This window comes from Ursus arctos, unplaced genomic scaffold, assembly GCF_023065955.2.
Source record: "Ursus arctos isolate Adak ecotype North America unplaced genomic scaffold, UrsArc2.0 scaffold_16, whole genome shotgun sequence".
Taxonomy (NCBI): Eukaryota; Metazoa; Chordata; class Mammalia; order Carnivora; family Ursidae; genus Ursus; species Ursus arctos.
Genome location: NW_026622830.1, coordinates 17,183,093 through 17,206,585, shown reverse-complemented (window position 1 = coordinate 17,206,585; position 23,493 = coordinate 17,183,093). Strand labels below are relative to the sequence as shown.

General features: G+C 47.3%; 1 protein-coding gene across 2 annotated transcripts in view; it reads right to left on the bottom strand.

Annotated features, from left to right (window-relative positions):
* The window catches only part of PTPRT (protein tyrosine phosphatase receptor type T), a 1,022,164-nt gene that overhangs the window by 376,876 nt on the left and 621,795 nt on the right, over positions 1 to 23,493 (bottom strand). For both annotated transcript variants that reach the window (XM_044385622.3, XM_044385623.3), the window contains exon 8: positions 9,023 to 9,319. In XM_044385622.3, coding sequence (XP_044241557.1) covers positions 9,023 to 9,319 — 297 coding nt within the window. The remainder of the gene's footprint in view (positions 1 to 9,022; positions 9,320 to 23,493) is intronic.

The window sequence follows — 23,493 nt, the reverse complement described above, 5'->3', positions numbered from 1 at the left end:
AGACTGTGGGAAGAGAGTTTGGTGGTGGCTGAGGGGTGATCGGGAGGTCAGCTCTGGACATGTTTAATTCCAGAGACTGATTTGCAATCCAGCTGGCCAGACTGAAGAGGCAGGTGGATAAATGACTCTGGAGGGCAGGGGAGAGGTCCAGCCCTGGACACCAATGGGGGAAACCATTAGTATATTGCTGGATTGTAAAGCCAAGATATTAGAGGAAATAATTAGGGGAATCAGTGTGGATCGAGGGTCAGAAAACTACGGCTACAGCCAAATGCAACCAGCTGCTTGTTTTAAATAAAATTTTATTGGAACCCTGGCACACACATTCATTTCTAGAGTCAGAGTGAGATATTTGAGATGGAGTTTACAGAGGTATTACAGGTTATTCTAAAATGGCTCCTTGCCCATGACTAACAGATATTTTGCAAAGATCCTTGCTTTGGTTTCTTTTTACATTCTGTTGATTAAAATCTGCGTTCCATGTCTGATACTGGCCGCACTGCTGAGTGTGTCCTCTTGGCAGAGAGTAAGTTGAGGGCTTTACATACAGACTTTCGTGTAGAACACTCTAAAGGGGTTGGTGGTATTATCACCCCATTTCACTGACAGGGACACTGCAGTGCCAGGTATTCGAGTAACAAAGGCTGCATAACAATGTCGTGGATGGAGCCTGAATAGAGCCCACATCCTTCGTACTCCAAAGTATTTTCTGAATTGGCCCTTTTGTCCATATTCTAGTAGATGCGGGTTCAGAATGGCTGAAAAACACTATCACCACCTGTGAGTGGCAAAGCCAGGTTCTCTCTGCTGCGGACCAAGGCTCTTTTGGCCACACCACACTACTGCTCTCCAGGTCAAGATGTCCTTCCAACGGAGCACTTACTTTCTTTTGATTCAACTGGGTCCTTCCCACCCCTCTCTCTCTCTCTCATCATGAAAAGATTTCTTGGAGAAAGATTCCGCTTTCTTCTTATCTTCTCATTCTGTGTTACTTTAGTCTTTTTTTTTCTTTATACTTCTTTAATGAGTCCACATATTCCCTCCCCACAATTTCATTTCTTCTTGTATCTAACAGCACAGAACTTTCCATCCTTCTGACAGAGTTCTACAACAAAGGTTAATTACTTTATAATTTCATTCCCTTAAAAAAAAAAAGCGCACTAAAATTGCTAATTTTAACTGTGCTTCTTGTCAGTAGGTTCATGTAAATTCACTGTAATTAAACCAGATGTTTTCTTGTGCCTAAAAGTCAGGTGGTAATTTAAGGGAAATTTTCATTTCAACATAAAGGGGGACAGAGTGTAATCAAGGGAAGGTTTCTCCTTTCCTGTTTTCCTTTCTTCTTCCCATTTTCAAATCTGGAAAGTGGGGCTGGTAGTGGTGAACCCTGCGGGCAGTCATGGGACAGCAGGAAGCTCGTGCAGAAAGAGCAGAGCTCTGCGGAGTCAACAGAGGTTCCCATCTTGTTTCTCTTGTCTAGGTCTTTTTTTTTTTTCTTTTTTTTTTTTTTTGGCCTCTCCATTCCAGGGGCCATATTTGTTGGCTGGTTGGTTCATTATAAACAGACTCGGAACTAACTTAAGAAAAGTCAAAATAATTTGAAAATGGTTTAAAGGTCACCAGAATCTATAAGTGTGTCTGATGGAGACATGACAGACGTCCCAGTCTTGTGGAAGGAAAGATTTTTTTTCTGGATAAATTTTTACATTTTAAGATGTCATACATATATCTTTTTTTTTTTTTTTTTTTTTTTTTTTTTTTTTTTTTAAGAGAGAGTGCATGCAAGGAGTGCGGCAGGGGGAAGGGGAAAGAGAGAATCTTAAGCAGGGGCTGGATCTCACAGCCCTGAGATCGTGACCTGAGCCAAAATCAGGAGTCAGATGCTTAACCGACTGGGCCACCCAGGCGCCCCACGAATATATCTTTTTAATGGAACTCTGCAGTTGTGCATCAGTAAATGTTTCACAACCAATTTCCCAGGAAAAACAAAACACCAACATGTTTGCCGGTATCCACGGTGTAAAGTCGCCAACGTGACAATTTTGAGCAATGAATATGGAATCACATAACTAAGAGGTGAGAAAAGAGGCTAAGGAGCAGCTCTAGCAAGTCAGTATGAGTTGGATCTGAGTACAGATAGCATACGTCACACCTATCCTCCCCTTCTTAAACAGTGCATATAAGCAGGCCCTGGGATATGGGGAAGAGGCATGGACTTTGATATGAGACATTCACTCACCAAATAGTTAATAAGCACCTACTATGTGCTTGCCAGACAATAAACGTGTGTGTGTCTATGGACTTATGTACACACACATGCACACACAGCATTTCAGATGATGATGAATGCCATAGAAAAAATAAAGCACAGACGGTGGGGGAGGTCTGGTACGTTGTAGGATTATCTAATAGATGGTCAGGGGAAAGAAATCATGGGTGAGATTTCAGGATCGATTTACTGGCTCTGCCACTTGTTGCTTGACAGCCTGGGACAGGTTCCTTGAACTCTCTGAGCCTCAGAGTTCTCTAAGCCATATTAAAAAGCACCAACACTGCAGGATTTGGTGACTCACTGCAGGAATGAAGGATATCAGCACAAGGCCTAGGTCAACACAGGCATTCACAAACCACAACTGCATTTCTCCTCACCTTGTGTCATATCTCAAGGTCATCTTCGTAAACCTCAAAAACGTACTGAGCTCTAGTTAAATGATGTTTTCAGGACCTGCTAAGGTAAGTATAGCTTATTACCCTTCCACTAAATGACTCCGGATGGTTGCCTTGTTATTTACTGCCTTTTATACTTTTCTTCTCAGTTCCCTCTTTTCTAGATCTCATGTGTTGTGTCTTGTTACTATACATGCACCTGTCTCTAGCAACGTGCAGCATCCTTCTAGCTTCCTATCACCTGAGGAACCAGATACTGAGGCTTCTAGAAATGCACACAAAATACAGGCACTCATTCCTGAGACACGTCAGTCTTTCCTACAGTGCAAGTCCATTTACCATATTAAGTAATATACGTATTATATGTCATTAATCATATCACATATCAATTGTATTACTATATTTCACACATATTAATTATAATCAATTATATTTTATATACCTATTATAAATTCTAGGGGAGCCTCAAACTCCTTACTGTAAAATAGGAAAAATAATATTGTTTGCTTTCTCATATTTGGTGTTAAGATGAAGGAATCTACATTGCTGGTGAAAATGTAAAATGATACAACTTCTGAGGAGGAGCGTCTGTCGACATCTAACAAAACTGCGTGTTTGTTTCTCTTTTGACCCCAGCAATCCCACTTGTAGGAATTTACCATGAAAATACAACTGCACAAATACCAAACCGCATAAGCACGAGGCTATTGGCTCCAGTATTAGTTGTCATAGCACGTAATGGGAACCACCAAAGTGTCCACTGCCCCCTGCCTGAATAAAGCATAGCATATGCACATAACGAGTCTCATGCAGCTATCAGAATGATACAAACCATCCACACCCATATGCAGTGGTTTCCGGAGTATAGTAAGTGAACAGAGACATGTGGTGCTATCCTTTATATAAAAATAAGAGAAAGAGAAATGATTTTTACCGTTTTTTGCAAAATCGACTATGGGAAAAATCATCTCTGAAATGAATAAAAATGGTGACCTTCCGCGTGTGGACAGGAACAGTGTGAGAGACGGAGATAGTGGTACTACCTCTGAGTGTTTTGTTTTGTTTTTTTTATAGTTTTGACTTTTTTTTTTTTTTAAGGTTTTATTTATTTATTCGACAGAGAGAGAGACAGCCAGCGAGAGACGGAACACAAGCAGGGGGAGTGGGAGAGAAAGAAGCAGGCTCATAGTGGAAGAGCCTGATGTGGGGCTCGATCCCAGAACGCCGGGATCACGCCCTGAGCCGAAGGCAGACGCTTAACCACTGTGCCACCGAGGCGCCCCTATAGTTTTGACTTTTGAACCATGCAACTGTTTTGATTTTAAAAACAATAAAATTAAAAGGAGGGGGGAGGTAAACCTTAAAATGGAAACAAACGAATCTAACTGGGCATCAAATGGATAATAAAACCTCACAGATCAGAGACTAAGCCTTTGAACATGGTATTTTGGTTGCTTCAGGAGAGAAAAACGAAAGAAAATCTTTAACCTAACATACTAGCTTTCCTGTTTTGGGGGGATTGCTACTGTAATTCTGAAACTCTTTTATTATGCATTGTAGGATGGAGCAAATGAAGAAATGTGTGGATGGTGAGAACCAGGGTTCTCACAGTGAGAGGAAGGAGATCTATGTATGGAATGAGGCTAAGAGGTGATTTGAATCAGTGCAACCTTGTGATTTAAAACAGATAAATTATATCCCTCTGTTCTACCTCCTTGAACAGTCTAGAGGCGGTAACACCCCATCGATCAAGCTAAGATGTATATCTTAATGCCAAAATACCACTTCCCACTGAAAGCAACCAGAAATCCTTAGACAAGTGGTTGACTTCAGGACTGGAGCAGAGATGTTACAAGGGTGGTCTAGAATAATTTGTTATGGCAGAAGCAAGGAAGACTAATGAGAACATGTCAAAAGAACCTAGGAGCCAAGCCACTAGCCACAGATGAGACAATGTGAGCATCGAAGAGAATTATAAATAGCACTGGATTTTAATACAAGGAGTCAAAAACAAATGATCCATGAGTCAACGGGAATACTAACAACGGGGAAGGGGATGGGGAGAGAAAACCCTTCTGTAAAGAAGAATACTAATTAATACATGTAGAGGGGATGACAGATTTAAAATTCACCCTTTTAGGTGCCTGGGTGGCCCAGTTGGTTAAGCGTCTGCCTTTGGCTCAGGTCATGATCTTGGGGTCCCGGGATCGAGCCCCGCATCGGGCTCCTTGCTCAGCAGGGAGCCTGCTTCTCCCTCTCCTCCCCACTCATGCTCTCTGTCACTACCTCTGTCTCTCTCTCTCCTCAAATAAATAAACAAAACCTTTTTAAAAATAAAATAAAATTCATCCTTTTATAAATACCAGTGTAGTAACCGATTCAGGTGAGGATTATTAAGGAGGCTAAGACCACTGGGTGAAAAGTTCGTGGGGGAATCGGGGACTCACCAGACCTCTGAGCCCCACTGCACAGAGAAGCTGATCTACAAAGGGGAAAGGACCGTGTTTCCAGCAGAGGGACTCAAATCTAAGTGACCAAAGGCAGCATGTCAGGGGCTCCCTGACAGTATGTAACCCTAGACACGATACAGTGAAAACACACATCACCAACCCATGTGGCGGTTTTGCCAAAACAGTCTCTTTTTCTGGTTTTGTCGCATAAAATCATGCTTACAGTGACTGGAAATGTGAATGTGGATTGTCTACTTGACTATTTTTCAACCAATGCTAAGCTTCTTAGATGTTCTATACTATCATAGCTATAACATATGCTCTCACGGAGTTGAGAGATCAGATGTTGGGACTTCTGCCATTTACTTTTAAATATTTAAAAATATTTTATGTATCTTTATATGTGATAGCTCCATTTCAGACATATCATATATATATGATATATATACGATATATATATGACATATATATTTATATATGACATATATATTTATATTTATATATATTATATAAATAAATATATATTATATATTATATATATATTATATATATATATATATAATATATTATATATATATGTTTGGCACTGAAATTGCCAAATCTATAAATTCCCCAGAAGACAATTTTGGAGCCGAGACAAAAGCAGCATGAATCCAGGCAGCTCAATCCGAGAAGCTGCTCTGTGGTTTCCTGAGAGGGGATCCACTAGAGCCACGATCCCACCTCAGCCTGTCCTTGCGGTGAATGAGCTCCCCACAAACAGAAATGGTGCCTCTTCCCTCCTTAGGAGGAATGGAACCTGATCCCAGCAGAGAGAGGGGCCCGTGCTCCCCAGCAGTCTTCCCTCAGCACAGCAGGGCCCGAGCTGGGAGCCTGGGACCGCTGTCTTGGGTGTTGCTGTTTTTAATATGATAATGTCCACACGTCTCTGCAGAGTAGGAATTGATGTTTTATTAATGGTGCTTAATTAAAGTTTAATTTCAAAGCATTGCTGCTCTCGAGTTATTTTGATAAGGGCTTTGTGATTTTTCCTCCCCGCTCTGGTGACAAGAAGGAGAAAGGGAGAGGTTGAGGCATGGCTTAAAGACGGGACTTGGGATTTGCTGTTGCACACGTAGGTAATCCTGGAAAAGCAGCGTGAGCGAGGTATGCAGAGCATCCTGGAGGAAACACGCAGAGATGCTCCCGGACCAAACCCTAGCATTGACGTGGACTCCGGAGTTTCCATGCTGAGTTTCAACAGTGGCGGCTCCTCGCTGTCTAATAACCTCTTGCCACTGAGCCACCCTTCCTGCCCTGGCTCTGCTTCTCCGATCAGGCACTGACCGTGTCACCACGCCTTGAGAGTCTAGGGCATATTTTCTCTAACCTGTTGGCGTGCGTGTCTAGAGCTCCGGAGAGGTGTCCTAGGGCAGGCTGCAGCCTTCTGCTTTGCTTGCGCTCTAGGGTCCTTTGTCAAGACATCTTTTTCTTCTGCGATTTAATCCAAATGTGGCAGCCACAGTCATTGAAAACCTACAGCCTGCTGGACATCATTCCAATTTTTTTTTTTTTTTAAGATTTTAGTTCTAAGTAATCTCTACACCTAACGTGGGGCTCGAAGTTATAACCCCGAGATCAAGTCACACGCTCTACCGACTGAGCCAGCCAGGTGCCTGCATTCCAATTTCTTTATATACCATTCCTTTCACAGTGAGCATAACAACCTATCAGGTGGCCACTATCTGTATCTGCATTTCGGAGGCAAGGAAACTGAGGCACAGAGGGGGTCAGCAGCCTGTCCCAGGTGTGCGGCTCCAGAGCACACCCCCCCTGTGTAGCAGCACATCCTTGTACCTGCCGGAGGAGGCCTTGTGCATCTCTGAAACAGCAGAGCCATTCAGGGAAAGGGCCGGCAGCTTCACCTGCAGCCAAACCCAGGGCCACAGCTCCTGGGCTGTGGAAGGAAGCCTGGATCAGATGCCCACCCCTCTGCTGGCGGTCAGATGAGAACAGGTTCCCAGGAAGCAAGGCCCTCAGGTGGCCTGATGAGGCTAATCCAGGGAAGAACTGTGCCCCCAGAGGACAGAGGTTCACTGCAAGGCAGGAAGGTGGGGGCCAAGGCGACAGAGGCAGGGTCTCCACTGCGATTACTATCTAGAGAAGCAGAGTCTGCAGGGACAATGTCCTGCAGAGTCAGTGTGACGATGAATTTAAAGGGTGGTCACGAAGGGTCTGCCACGTAGGTGAGTTGTGTAGAAGTTCCAGTTGTAAGATGGGATTTGGGGAAAGGAGAACTGGGGGACAAGATGAGCAGAGGCTGGCAACTTTTCTCTTTCTCCATAGGGAACGGTGCAGCTGAGGATGTGGGTCTGGACTCCAGGGGGGGCCATCACTCAGGGTCCTTGAACTTGCTTATGTGAAACAAGAGTGCTAGGTGGGATTGCCATGGAAGAGGCTCTGCCTGGAGGTTCTAAGGCCCGTCTGGGTCACGTGGAGCTATGTGCCTCACGTGGCTGACACTGACAGTGCTCTGCCCATTTCTTCCCATCTCTTTATACCATCTTCGTGCCCCTCCACCTTTTGCCTGCATGTGCAGACAACTAACACTTCCTAAGAATTTCCTTCCCAATCCTCCCCCTGCATCCCAGCCCTAATCATGCTGGCAGCTCCTTCCTTGATCGGGAACAAGAGTGATGCATGACCTGCCCTGCAGAGTTCTCCTGCGGACCAGGTGGCAGCCCCCTTTGCTGGACATGGCCTGAAGAGGAAGCACCTTAGCCTCCTCTCCTTCCTTGTCCTGCCCCCACCTCCCTTCCCAGAGTCCCTGGGGAAAACTTCTTTAATCTATCACCTGCACCCAAATCCATACCTCATGGTCTGATTCCAAAGAAATAACTAAAGATGCCCCCACAAAGCCAAAGACAGCATGGCTGGAAGGAAAACTGAAATACAGCCATTGAAAAGTGTTTTCTAGGTAAGTCCTAGAACCAGCAAGTCCTGTCGTCCCATAAATGAGATAACTGCTGTGGTGGAGTTCCATGCAAAATGTAGTGGGAGCCTGGGAGGGAACACCCAAGTCGGCTTGGAGCAGTCAGGGAAAGCTTCCTGGAGGAAGGAGCATGGGAGCTAAGACTTGAAGATGAATACAGCTTGTCTCACAGACATGGAGGGAGCGGCCATGGCAGTAGGAGAAACAGCATGGGCAAGGACAGAGGGTGGGAAAAGTGATGTGTTCTAGGAGCTCCATGTGGTTCTGGAGTCCTGGAGACTCAAGGTAACAGGCATGCTGGGAGGTAAACTGCATGAAACAGACTTGTCAGAACCTTGGGGGGCAGGGCAGGGGAGATGAAATGGAGGATCCCAGGATCATTTCAGGTCTTCGTTCTACTGGATGCAGTTCACTGACATGTGGAACACAGAATGAGAAATCAGTACGGAAGGGGAGACTGGTTCAGTTTGGATGCTCTGAGTTTGAGCTGTCTGTCGGACACCTGGGTGAGTACTGGGTTCTGGGTGCATCCGATGCTGGAGCCACAGAATTTACGTGTATTTTTTTATTTTAACTCCTACAGAATCTGGAGTGGTCTGACTCCCAGATTCAATGCGCTTGAACGCCACAATACACAATGCCTCTCTGGGAGGCACCGGTGTGGTTAATCACTGGACACCGAAGGTACCATAAAGTGAGAAGAGGGATGGGAGTGTCGAAGGGTCAAACCTGAGTGCGTGTCTGTGTCTAGGGGCACAGCACCCCCTGGAGTTGTGCAATGCCCTTCATTAAAGACCCTGGCAAAGAGGGAGCTCTAGAGGAGGAAATTAAAGATGCAGGAAGGAAGAAAACCGCATCACTGATGGGCGTGGCCCCGTAACAGGTTCCACACTGCCCGTTCCTAAGGAAGCACCCCCCTCCCCACCCCACTCACCGTCCTCCTCTGTTTGCACCACCAGCTCCTCGCTCTCCATCCGGCCCTCGGGGTTGGACAGCAGCAGCCGCAGCCGGATGGTCATGAAGGGGCGCAGGCCCCGCAGGGTGTAGTGGGAAGAGGTCTGAATGACCTCCTCGGCCTCGTACTGCTGCTGGTTGAACACGTACTGGTACTGCACCGTGAGGTTGTAGCTGTGGCAGCGGGTCACCGTGTAGCCGAACGGTTCCCACTGCAGGGTCAGCTGCCGCGCGCGGATGTCTACAATCTCCACGTTCTGCGGGCCGTGCACGGGGTCTGCAAGACACACAAACAAGACACGGGGGCTTTGAGGACTGTCCGGAAGCAGCGGTGGGCGTTCTGCTACAACAGAGGGGACCGGCCCTCCAAACTGAGCTCAGTCTCAGCCTTCATGATTATTGCCACAGAGAATACAATTTAATTAACATTTTTCTGTAAATCAAACTCTTCTTTCTTACTTAAATGCAGGCATCTAAAAGAAAACGTAACTGTATAAAGGGAAACCCCGAATCACTTGCCATACATAAATGTTAACCATTAAAAATATGCAAAATTGTTAAATTCTTAAAGGTTCATCAGGGTACCCCCCAAAAACCACTCTGGATACCACCAACAGCACACACAACACTCCGGGGATATACTAATTTAGACAGTTGCTGGAGTTCTGACCTGCCTTATGTTTAGTCCAGCCACATCCTCTCCCCTTGGGAAATCAGCGCCCTCGCTCTCATTAGCCACGCTGCAAATCCAGCCACAGGCTCAGCACGCAGGGCTCGGTCTCGCCACGTGGTCACAGGCGCCACTGACTACACCTTGCAATTTCCCCTCCTTCCACTGACAACACGACTCATCATTTCCTAGCCTGCAACCATAGCTCTTGACCTTCTTTCTCTCCTTTCCACTTCTTTCCAAACAGACCCCTTCAGAGACATCATGCTAAAAGCAGGATTGGGGGCACCTGGGTGGCTCAAGTCCGTTAAGCAAGCCTGACTCATTATTTTGGCTCAGGTCATGATCTCAGGGTTGTGAGATCGAGACTTGCATCGGACTCCGTGCTCACAGTGGAGTCTGCTTGAAATTCTCTCCCCGCCCCTGTCTTTCCCCCTGCTCACACACCCTTTCTCTAAATAAATAAACAAATCTTTGAAAGCAGATATGGTCATGCCCTCACACTCTATTGCTGTGCCATCCTTCCCCACGTGGCCCCAAACCCCCATATATAACATTGGCTGTCTAATTTTAGTACCAATATTCTGTTTATACTTCATATAAAATAGATGCTTTTGTACAAAACAGATTATAACCAACGAAACACAAAAAATCCCCACATGTGAAGTCATTCTGTAAAGCTTAGGCATTTCTTATAATAGAAGGGTAACTTCTTTTGTGATCAGCATCCCCTTAAGTTCTTGTGTTGACTATCTTAGCTGGAAGTAACTAAGGACAGGCTAAAGATTATATCAGTATTTTCCCTCCACACTACCCACTGGACTTTACCAGGTTCTGGCATTTCTTTGGGTCTGTCTTTTATTTCATTTATGAAATGGGAGTAACGATAATACTAACCTCACAGGTGGGTCGTGGGGGGCTAAATGAAATGTTTGCAGAGCAGTTAGAATTGTACCTGGAACTTAACAAGCAGTCAGTGTATGGTGGTTTTTCTTTTGCAGTAATAGGAATAGTGACACAAATGATAAGGCTTCGTATGCTGTCTCTACTCTGAAAGTCTTCTAAGTGGCAGTGCTGTGAAGCATCCTTATGCAAAATGATGGATTCTATCTCCCTAAGAGCATTTAGGGGTAAGGCTACCCCCGTGCCAATGTAGCAGTAAGAAAGAGGGCAGGACTTGATGCAAACTGAGTTCCCTGACCTGCCCCTATAGGGAAAAATGTCCTGTAAACTGTGTCAGAGCCCTACCAAGGAACACGCTTCCAAGCAGTCTTCTTTTGAGAAGGATGCCCAGAAATGTCAGGGAGTCTGGCAAACCAGCCCAGATCTGCTCCCGTGCTGCTGGGGACAGCAAGCAGCCTGGCTCTGGATCGACTGAGGAGTTCACGGTCACTTGTACAGGCCAATTATTCATGTTCACAGGTCCTTTGTGTAAAACAGAGCCAGCGTTCCAAAAGCAAATGGGTGACTTTGAAAATGTGACATTGAGCAAGCTGTTGCTGAGGGTCCATTGTGCTGAGCCCACACAGAATAAGGTGAAAAGTGTGGTCCCCATAGTGGGGGGTTACGATGCGGTGTGGCCGACTGGTTTAGCGAGTCCTGATGGCATGAGGACAAATGTACAAGCACAGATGAGCGAGAAGCTGCCTGCCTGGGAAGTCCGCGCATCCCCACCGGCCTCGCCCAGCTGGAGCGTTTCTGCAAAGCCCAGATGCCAGAACTCCCCCAGCCCTGCTCAGGACCTTACGACGCTTCCCCTCCGGGGGTGCCTTCAAAACGGATCCACACCCCAATAAGATAATCACTCCTGGGCTCTCTTGCCTCATCTCCTTAGAAAGTGAGAACAGCAACATGTAAGATCCTTTTAAATCCAAGAGTTGTCCGTTTTGTTAAACATCTTAAGATGGACTACAGCCCATGTTAAATATTTTGGGGGGGGATCTCCAATGTGCCCTTAAAGCACAAATGAAACAACAGAAATAAAACACCGTTGATGGCCAGATGCCATGGTGCTGGGTTCTATCACCTGCATCACGTTGGGACCCTGTGAGGGAGGGACTGACTGCCAGCCCCACTTTACAGATGAATAAACTGAGGCCAGAGAGATCCAGGAACTTGTGTAGAGTAGCAAGACCAGCAAGTGGCAAAGTAGGGCCTGAACTTTGATCTACCTGACTACGCGCCTAATGTGCAAAGAAGCCATGCCCGACCGGAGGAGTCTGCAGAGAGAGTCAGGGCAGGTGCTCTGCACGCCAAGAGGGAAGCGGAGCCGGCCTCTCCCAGCCCTGTCTCCTGCGCTCTGCCTGACCCTTCCCCTCCCTGCTGGAGCTGGGCCACACCTTCTCCTGCTTTCACTCGCGGCCCACTTTGTCTCCGCTCTGAAAATGTCCTTGCTGAGTCCCTGGGCAGAGCTCAGTGGCTATTTCTTTCTCCTCTTTTTCACTGTTCCTTTCTATATCCATTTTCCGCAGTCGGCAGCTTTTCAAAAGTTGTTCCTGCCCACTAGAACGTAAGCCCTGCGTGTGAGAGCAGGGGCATTGCCTGCTCCTCCCAGGACCCACGGCCAGCCCAGAGACACACACGGGAGGGCCCCAAGGAGTATCAAGCCAATGGACAGACGCCCCGTTTTGTAGACCTCACCACCATCTGTGAGGAAAGCATCACTAGTGTCGTCCGAGAGAAAGTAGAGCTCTGCGGGCTGTGCCACATGGTGAGCGCATGGCTGAGATCGGAAGTCTGCGAGGGTCCAGTGCCCCTGTGTCTGCCCTGCATTGTGATACCACGGGGCACTGAGACCGAGTCAGCACGAACCTGAGGACACCTGGGAAGGATGCTGCGAGGAGGCTGAGAACTTTCAGGCAGAAATGCTTGACCCTCAGGAGCCAGAGGCCCGGCTGGAGAGGGCAATGCAGGACTCAGTCACACCTGGTGCTCAGTTGACAACTGGCCGGTCTTCCCACCACTAGTCTCGGCTTCTCCAGAATTCTCCGCACAGCTCACCTGGGCACCTGTGCACTCACACACCTTTCTGCTCTTCTTAAAGGAGGGAGCAGGCCAAGGTGCCTTACCCAAGAGGGGAAGGGATGGTGCAAGCCTGCCCCGGAGCAGAGACTCCCTCCCAGAGCGGGAAGGGCAGGGCACTGGGAACATTAGTTTCCTCTGAAGCCCATGCCACTGTTGTCAGGCCACAGGGGACAGCGGAACCTGATGGGGCCAGAGCCAGACTCTGGCACTCACTAGCTGTGTGACCTTGGGCAAGGGCACTTCATCTCTGAGCCTCCATTTCTTTGTCTATAAAGTGGAAATTATTGCACTAATCTCAGAGAGCTGTTAATGAGTATAAAATGAGCTGTAAAGGGAGAGAGAAAATTGCCTCTAACAGTGGGCATTCCTCTTAGATAAAATGGCCTTTTTTGGAGAAATGCCTTAAGAAGTTTATTTGGAGCACAAGCTGCATCCCCAGGGCCTTGGGATCAGTTCTGCTCAGGCTTCAGAGGAAGAGAAAAATGAATCCACTTGTCGGCTGGGATTGAACAGGAGAAGATGGGGGCGAAGCCCGGTGTGACTGTTCTCCGTGGAATTCCGAGATCTTCAACAAGGTCCTCAAAATAACACAAAACGGTTTGGACCTCCTGTGGATTCTAGAAAGGGCTGAGATCTGCATGCCTCCCTTGGGCCACTGAAATACCACCTGGGAACACAGGGACTAGAGGCAGAAGGCATTTGGGAAATATGGTCACATGTGTTACTGATAACCTTGAGGCATGACTTTGGGGGTTTTTCAGAGTGTGAAAATTAAGAAGATCAAGGAAGGCTCAGGTCCTATGCAAAAGGCAAGACGTCCGGTAGAGCTGTGGGTGAGACAGGTGTGGAGGAAACTGTTTGGAAAGTTCTAGAACTCCCGCTCCAGAAAGGGAAAGACAGTGGCTACTGATGAGATAGTAACTCTGGGGTAGGCACTTGCATGCTGAATGCAACTCTCTGGCAGAGAAAACCGAGGCCAACGAAGGGACGTGACTGACCCAGAGCCACACAGCCCAGTCGCCAGCTCTGGGCTCCCACGGCACTTAGCACAGGTGTCCAGCCCACTCAGCATTTGTCTCGCTTTCTAGGAACAGCTTGTTCATTTATCTGTCACTCCTCCCAGGCTGCCAGGGACCACATTCTGTTTGTCCAGCAAGCCCCAACACATGGTGCAGGGTCTGTCGTGGGGCCAGTTCATGTGTATTAAACCGCGATGAACAGATGGTGACCTGTTCTTGGGAACTGAGCTCAGACCCTTGACTCCACAGTCCCAGTTTCGTCCCCATCACGATGTCATGGAGCCTTCACGGTGAACATATTTATCTTTGCATTCAAGCAAAAAGAATGCCCTGAAATCCACACAATGGAAACGGATTTTCAAAACGTGTGATGGAAGCTTCATGCTTTCAGTCGGACCCCTCCCCCGAAACCTCAGCCTCCAAACCCAGCCTCTGCTCTGGCAATTGTCTGTAGCATGGAGAGTCCCGGGTTTACACGGGGGTCGGTGCAAACAAGTTGGAAACTGCCGGAAAAGCCTGTGTGTGCGGTGGAGACCGGTTTGTAGAATTTACATCCCCCATGTAAGCGTGTCTCAGCCTCGAGCCTGGAGTGGTTTCAGCCACCAGATAAGGCCATGCCCACATGACCTTCTTAAGTAACAGCCTCCAGGCCAATGAGAAGACAAACAGTGGGGAGAGAGCGTGGCCTGTGTGGGAAGCTGCAAAATCTTCCTCTGATGAAAAATCCAAGTGGCTTGGCCTCTGGGTGTTCTTTCTCTCTGCCCTTGGACCTGACAACAGGGGCCCTGTCCTGAGCCCTGTGCATTAAGGAGCCCACACGGGCACTCCTCGGCCTCTGCCCTCCTCCTGCAGCAGGAGTCAGTGGGCCTTGAAAGCATCCATCTGCAGCCCATGCTCCCTATTCTGGACCAGGATCCAAGTACCTGATACCACCAGAATTCCCTGCCCCAGTGCCCCAAACTCATTTCTGGGGCCTGTGTGGACCTCTTCCCTTGGTCTGCCCTTCCTCAGACTATATCCCTGTGTGTGCATCCCTAGGCCCAACGGGTAACCAAAGAATGGCCATTTGGGGGGAGTGGACAGACCTGGACATGAGGACTGAAGTCCCCACACAAGTGTGCATGAGGCTTTTTGTGGGGAGGGGTAGAGTCAGAGGGAAGGGGAACACAAGGTTCTATTTGTTCTTGCCCCAGACGCTATTATGTTTATGCACAGGTTAGGGACAGCTGTGCATGTGGGTCTGTATGTGACTGACTGACTCATGCCTTCAGAAGCCCCCTCACTCCCACAGCTCCCTCTGGAAGGCAGGCTGGTCCTGACCTCCCATCACTTCTCCTCTTTTGCACGTTAGATCTTACTAACATACCATTTCTTCCTGAAGTACCATTTTTCAACCTAATACCTGAGCCCATCCTGCAACCTATATCCTCCCGCCTCCAAACTTCCTTCCTCATTTCCCACTCCTCAATCCTACATTGGGAAAGCCAAGTATTGCATCCTGAATCCTCCCATACCTCCCTGCTCTTGCCCATGTTCTTCCTGCTGCTTGGGACGCCACTGGCGAATCCCTAGTCAACGGACTCCAGGCCCAGCGCCAATGCCACACTTTCCTTGTGACTTTCTCCAAAAGCCTTCCTTGCCCAGGTGCAATGGCTGCCTCCATCATGTGTTCTTTAGCCCATCAGCACATCTCCTCCATATCCCTTGTCAAACTGCAGGTTAGTCGTTTATAGGCACCGTTCACATTCACCTGCTCCCTTGTGAGCCCTTAGATCTCTTCATTTTCATAACTAGAACACATGGCTGCTTAATAACTAAGTTGAGGAATGAGTGAATATAGAAAGTAGGTGATTGTTGAAGACCAAACCAGAATTAAGCTCCTCCCTGCCACAAGGGAGAAGACGTAAGGGGTGAATCCGGGCTCTCTTTACACTCCAATTGTGAAGGGTAGTTATGTGGTTAAGTCAGAATTTGAGGCTTTTTTGTTCTATGTGGGCCCAGCTTCTATTCCTGCTGTCAAAGGCAACAGCTATAGAATCTCCTAATGACCTTAATCAAGGCAGAACATCTTATTTAAAAAAAGAGCAGCAAAGCAGATTTCCAAATCATGAATTTTCTATTTATTCATCTTTGCATGTGGAGTCGGCTGGAACATATGTACTGTTCAAAGTTGAACCTACATTGAGATAATTTGGGGCATGGGGCTGAAAATGTGGAGGTGGATAGCTTGTATGTAAAATTAATTTTTTATCCATTTGGAGATGCAATTTGAATTCCTTTCAAATTAAATTGCAATGGAGTCCTAGGCAGCTGGAAACATTATTGCCAGTATAATTTGATACTGCAAGAGCAGTAATACGTTGACAGATATTTCGATGTGACCATTAATTTGCAATTTCTGCATGGAAATGATACACGAAGGGATAAAAAGGTAAAAGGAACAAAATTAAAATCCATCTTCCTTCCAGCATCATCCAAACCCACTCTCGTGCTTACTTTCCACCACCTCCTTTAATTTATTGCAGATGTTTGGGGGACAAGAATTTGTTGACTATTAGAGAAGGACATCTTACAGAAGGAGGCAAGGACAGGAATCCAGAGGCTTCTCTGGAGAATGCTGGTACACTCGCCAGCCAGGGGCACCAGGTCCTACTCATCCTGATAAACAGAGAACTGCGAGGCTGGAACATGTTACCTTGTGAGAAGGTGACTCTGTTGCTACCCTCTTGTAGCAATGAAATAAAGAAGGTAATTTCTGTATGTGTTCACTGGCTCGTTAATTAATGAAAAACTACTCTTGAGCATTGGAGATGCCATGGCATAGTAAAAACAACACTGGCTCTGTGAACACCTGGACCGAAAGCAAGTCACGTGTCCCATCTGCATCTGTGCGGCATTTTCTTCTCCTATGTAGAACATGGGTGGTACTCCTTGCCTTTCAGAGCTCTAAGGGAAACTAAGGAGAGTCTCCACCAAGCTCTTGGGTGGTACTTGACACAGCTGTGCTCCCTCAAATACAGCTCCCACCTCCGGAAGGGAGGCACGCAGAGCCATTAAGACAGAATAGGAGTGGGGCGCCTGCGTGGCTCAGTCTTTTTAAGCATCTGCCTTCAGCTCAGGTCATGATCCCAGGGTCCTGGGATAGAGCCCTGTGTGGGGCTCCCTGCTCAGCGGGGAGCCTGCTTCTCCCTCTCCTTCTGCCTGCCACTCTGCCTACTTGTGATCCCTCTCTCTCTCTGTGTCAAGTAAATAAACAACATCTTAAAAAACAAAAAAAGAAAGAACAGAATAGAAAAGAAAAGAGAAGAAAAGAAAAGAGGAGTCCTGTAAGTTACTGGCCTGGTTCTCGATCTTGCTGGTTGTTGGGCTCATGCTTCTAACCAGCTATGGTTAGGAGCTGGCAAACTTCCGTTAATGCGCCTTCGGACACGGCTCTATCTATTCCTTATTTCTACAGACACATCTCGAACCTCTGAGATGGGACAGGCATCGGGGTGCCTGTGAGTAAGAGAGGCACTTCCTTGCCTTCAGGAGTGAGACTCACGCTCTGGAAGGGGATGCAGACCCAAGAAGTGTGACGAATGGAACGATGCAGCCCGAAGCGCCTTTCTGCAGACGAAGTGCTGGGCTTCCGGGCAGCAGAGGGCAGAAAGACAGAGCCCAGTGCTGGAGACTCATCTGAGCCCACTGAATCATGACTCATGCACAACCCTCACATCCTTTTCCACAGACGCTAGAAGCCACCAAAGAAATTTGAGATGAGTGAAGGTTAATGATTCCCCCACAACTGCATTATTAGGTTATAATGAAAGCAAGTCTCAGGCCAAATTCTATGACACTGATGACCACTTATTACACAAATGTTTATTAGCAAGCAGACAAAGAACAGGTCAAACCATCTATTCTGTAAAGTTCAATGAAGTCCCAGAAATCTGTCCTTGCAGAAGTTGGTAAAGGTTTTTGTTTTCTTTTTTGTAAGGGGCTAGATAGTCAATATTTTAAGCTTTGCAGGTCAGACAGTCTCTGTCGTGACTGTTCATCTCTGCCACTGGAGTGCAAAGGCAGACAGACTCTTTGCTCACAAATGGGTGTGGCTGTTTCAATAAAAGTTTATTTACAAAAACAGGTAGCCAATACCAGAGCTGTCGTTTGCCTACTTCTGTGCCAGGGGCAAACTCAATTGGTTTTGACTCAATTGGTTTTGACTCAGTTGACTCAAATGGTCAATTACCATTACAGGTAATGGTAACACATCAGGAAACCAGGAGTACTCCTTATCCAATGAGTGACCAGGGCTGTTTGGGAATCAATCACCCTAAGTTCAAGGCTAGAAGTCTTACTGGGTTCTTCTTCATTATGCATGTCTGGAAAAAGCTTTAAAAATATTTTGGCCAGCCCACATATTTTGAATACCTTCCATTTCACTAATTAGAGTCCACTCATAATACTTATGATAGTCAACAGGTCCACAATTGCCACAACACCGCAACAACGGATTTCTGACATTTAGTATACTAATTAACAAAATGAGCGTTAGTGATCAAGACTGGGCATCAGAAACACCTGGGCAGAGTAGCATTGTCTCCGGAGCAGGGGCTTCTTGACAGGGATACCAGATTTTCAATGAACCATGTGTTCTTGATTGCAAGGCTGGAAGCACTAGGTTTAACCTATAACTATAGCTAAACCTAGAACTCATCCCTAATGTCCCACTGTTCAGTATTTGAGAGTAAATCACCAACAATGTAACATGCAGTCCAGAAGCCAGGAAGGCTGTCTTGAAAGAGGGGGCCTTGGGCAGATGATGAATAGGATTTAACCAGGTAAAGGTGCAAGGTGTGCGGGAACAGGGGAGGGAGGCTAGGGGGTGGGAAGGTGAAACCCCAGGCAGACGAGGCAGCACACTTTAAGTTCAGGAGCCAAGATCAAAGGAGCAAATAGTTGTGAAGATTCTGACGCAGGAGCAGACAAGCCATGGGAGCAGCAATCCTCCCCCTCCCCCACTCAAGCACCCCCCTACCCAATGATGAGTTAGGCCAGTCTGGATGTTAAACATTAGAACGGTCCCTCCTACCATTCCTAAGAAGTAAGCGGGAATAACGACGAACAACGAAATCGGCTGTGACGGCGTGATAGGAGTATTCTTTGCCGAAAGTAAAGCACTGGACAGACTCAGTCTTAATAAACATTTCTGAGCTCCCACCACGTGCCAGGTATTGTACAGGATGTAAGAGTGAGCCAAGCATTCAAAAATCCTCCCTGCCCTTACGGGGATTATGTTCTAGCGCAGAGGGGGGATGATATAATATAGGAGATAATCACAAAATTAGAACGTCAGCTGGCAGTAAGCGTGCTAGAGAAAAATCCAGCAGGGGAGGGAGACTGGGGGTGCAGGAAGGCTTGTGCCTAACATCTCACCTTGATTTCAGGTCCTGCTATCGGCTCCCTGATCTCTTCATTGACACTCAAGTTTTCCCAGACACGGTGTACCTCAATATGTCTTGAGCACCTGTGGGGTGGCAGGCTACGCGCTGGGACACAGTGTGAACGAAAACAGATCGGGTCCCTGCCTCTCCTGAGCTTAAACTCGGGAAGGGAGTCAGACTGAAACAACCACAGTGGCAATCGGACGTGCGGGCTGACAAGCTGCACGTTGCAGTATATGTTTTAAAGGGAACAGAGAAGGGGCGAGCTGGATGAAGATGGCAAGCCAGGACTTTTCCGCACGGCAGTCACGGAAGACAACACTGAGGAGCTGACACTGTGCCTGAAGGTTGTCACTCTTCCCTCCTCTCTCTATTCCTACCTTTCTGCCAGCTTCCACTCATTCCCTGGGCCTCAGTTGCTTTGGGAAAACCTGCTCTCAAATGCTCATCTCACCCACAGCTGGATTAGCTGTGCGGCTTCATGTTCCTACCTTGAAAGGATGCGTGAACTTGGCTAGGATATAAAACAGGGGCAGATGCCCTCAGTTTTACAGCTAAGCAGCTTGGGGTGTGGATGGGGAACCAAGAGGCAGATACAACGTAAGCTCCAGAAGGACCCACCCACTGGGGCCATGGACCTCAGGCCCAGAGTGAGCATAGCACCTGCCACCCAAGGACCCCAGGATGCTTACTGAGCCAGTCTCTTGCTCCAAACACTCCTATACTGTCTTGTGCTGCTGGGGCTAGGATCTCTGCTCCCCCACCTGGCTCCATTGCTCATCCCCGACAATGGGGGACCGTAGAGGGACCCTGCAAGGCTGAAGGAGGAAGAGCAGGCTTCCTGTCTCTGGGTGCATCGCTCCAACATTGCTTCTTCACCCCGGGCAAGTTCAGTCTGTCTCAGCAGTTAGATCTGGTCTGCGGTTTCTCCAACACTTCAAGAGCCAGCCTCAGAGACAGCCTGCCAACAAATGCTCTGTCTTCTAGTCTTTTAATTGTTTATGATTCCAGCACATTCTCTTCATTCTCTCCACCCCTTGGCAGCACCTGCTTCCCACGGTGACTACACTGGTGTAATACCTTCACCTTCCCTTTGTATCTTGTCAGTTTCCTAGCCAATTCTTTGTATCTAGTTAAGCAGAAGGTTAAGGTGCCCTTGCTGTTGGGGTAATTTTTCACAGAGTTCCTAACCAGAGAAACACCTAACAGTTTCATTTATTAGCTAGTCCAAACAACCTAATAAGTATTTATATCTTAACAACATAACAGTGGTTTGAGAAAACAGTACACACAAATCAAAAGACAAAATATTGTAATGTCACTGTGTAATAGCCACAGTTACTTACTATGGGGTCGCATGTATCTGCTGAGCACTGAACAAGCCACTCCTATTTCCTGCTCTAGTTGGACTTTTGTGCAATACTTCCTTTTCATCATACCAGCTACTGGAAGGCCAGCATTGCAAAGATACAATGGCATCCATGGAACGTCGTTCAGTCTAATGCTGAAATTGTGGACCACCTCTACTTAGTAGTTTGTACAGTGTTGGACAGAGGACACTGTGTTTCATGATATTTTAAGATTAAAATCTACAATGTCCTCACGTGATACCTCGGCGAGTTCACTGTGGTGTCCTGGGCTGCCTCAGCACGGTTTGAGAAGCATGACAGATAACAATTCCTTACAAGCAATCCTCTCTTAAAATAAGTGTTGTAATTTATCTGCTAACTAGGTCTTGACCAATGCAGGACCCCACAGCAGAGGCTGGGACAGACAGTGGTGCATATAGTGCTAAACTGGGGAGCAGGGGGGTGGGCCGCACCTCCTGCCACAGTGACTGCCCGAGTGCTCAGACGCCAAGAAGAATTAAATGGACACGGGCACAAGATTGCAGCCTGAAAATAAAAGCTTTGGAATGTTTAAAAATTACTTTGGTGGCAGAGGAAATCGGGTTGGAAAGAGAGAAGCAATTTCTAAATTACACGGTTTCAGTTTCCAGAGAGGAAAAGAGTTTCGGGGTGGGAGGGAGGAGAAGGTGAGCCCATAAGGTCCTCTGCGCTTCAGTTCACACTTCATTCATGGCAAGTCTACCTTGTCTATTTATTAAAATAAAAAAATAAATAAATAAATAAAATAAGCAAAACAAAAAGAAGCCCAGGAAACTAAAAGGAAAAGCTGGAAAGAGGCTGAAACCTGAACATCTCTGATGGTCAAGAGCCACTGAGCACTGGGCCCAGGTGAGGCATTAAACCTTCTGAACGCCGCACTCCTCCTTGGCAAACAAATGGGCAGTGGAATTAGGGAAGAGTCTTCCCCTTAGCCAATATGCCATCACTGTGATGCTGGTGAAGGGCTGTGACTATATCAAATTGTTTCTAGAATATGTAAAACAAATAAACAAAAGCAGTATCTCCTGATTGGACTGTTAGTCCCTCTCTCCCAGAACTACTACCTCCTCTTTTTAGTTGGAGAGTTTGGCTTTTTATATTCAGATCTGGGGCTTTTCAAATGCTGAGACTGCTCACAGCTGAGAAGCCCCCACCCCAGGACATTCTTGATCTCCCAAGGAATAGCATTAATCTATAGACACTACTCAGGGCTGCGGGCCTTGAAGAGCCCTGCTGTGTCAGCAGGCCCAGAAATGCCTACCAAGCTTTTTTATGATGTCCAAAGCTTTATTCTTTGAAACGTACAAGAGGAGAATTAAATTGAAGGAAAAATTTCAAACAAAAACCACTGTCAGTTGAAGGAGGCTCATTCTCTGTCGGGTCTCATTTGGGACTCACATAGGCATTGAGAAAGGACAGGTGACAAAGCATACCCGTCTATTCCAGTCACCCTGGGGCAAAGCACCAAGAAGGGAACCGCAGTAGAAGAGGGAGCACAGCGGAACCGTAGCTGGAAGACCCCTTTACCCCTGCCTGCCTGCCTCACTCACTGGTGAGGCACCCTCACTCAGGGTGAAGGCCTCTCAGCAGGGGTGATGGTCTACAATGCACACTTGGGTGTCCTGGCTGGCCCCTGGACCAGCGGTGGCCCCTGGCCATGACACTGGGAGACAAATGCAACCACAGGCTCTTACAGAGCCAGCAAATGATCACTCTTCGTATCAGAACTGTCTTTCCCCTTGACATTCAACTGTGACTCACCCTTCTAGGGCTGCCCCCCGACACTTGGGAGCTCTCCCTTCTCCAGAGTCACCAGTCACAATCCCCTCCCCACTGCGCATCTCCCCTCCACCCGCAAAGAGTTTTGCTCAAGTGCCTGATGTTTTCACACTTTCTCCCTCCTGACCAACAAAATTTGTTTATGAAATGTGTGACCTTGAATAAGTAATTTTACCCTTTTTGATGGTTTTATAAAACATACAGTAGAGCTCAGCATACTATCTCCTACGAGTCTTCTGAGCTTGAAGCACGATTATACGTGCTCATATATTAGTGGGGTATGGCTGTGTCACAAATCACCCCCAAGGCCGCTGGTTTACAACAGGCATTTATCCATGAGCTCAGGCATGTGCCTGTCTGATCTAGGCTGGGCTCCGCCAGGCTTGGCTCCTGTGCTGTGCTCAGGTCTGCTTCATGTGTGTGTATGGCCAAGCCTAGGCTGAAGGGACAGCAACTGCTCCAGGTCTGTTCTTTCCCTGATGGATGCATCAGTGCCAAGCCAACCTGTGCAGGAGCTCTTGAGACCTCCCTCATGTCACGTCCACTAATACTATGTTGGTCAAAGCAAGTCATGTGGGCAAGCCTGACATCACTGCAGCCACTCTTCCCACAGTAGGAAAGTGGAGGTGGAGGAAGTGAATATGACTGAATGATAACCCAATAGCACAGATCAGTATGAATTTATGTTTTGATTAACAGGACCAACCAGCACTTCTTACATGGCATAGGCTTGGTCCCCTGATGGGAGGACAGTCTAACTGAGTCAGGTCTCAGGGAAGTCAGAAGGGTAAGAGGGGTAGGCAGCTGTCTGCTCTCCCTGCTTTCGGGACTATTAAGAGCTGTGTCCCTGGGAAACAGGGGGTGGAAGTCTTATAGAAAGGCCTGGGGAAAGCACCCCTATCACTGGAAGTCCTTCTTGATCTCAATATGAACCTTCCGATCCACCCGTTATACTGGGTCAGGTAATTCACTGCTGTCCTCACCTCCCAAATGCTGGCTCAGACCACACCCCTCCATATGCCCTGCTCTCCTATGCCCCAAGCCAAAACTCCTGTGATAGGCAAAACAATGCCCGTCTCCCCAAAGATGTGCATGTTCTAATCCCTGCAAACTGTGAGTACGTTATTTTTCACGGCAAACAGTTG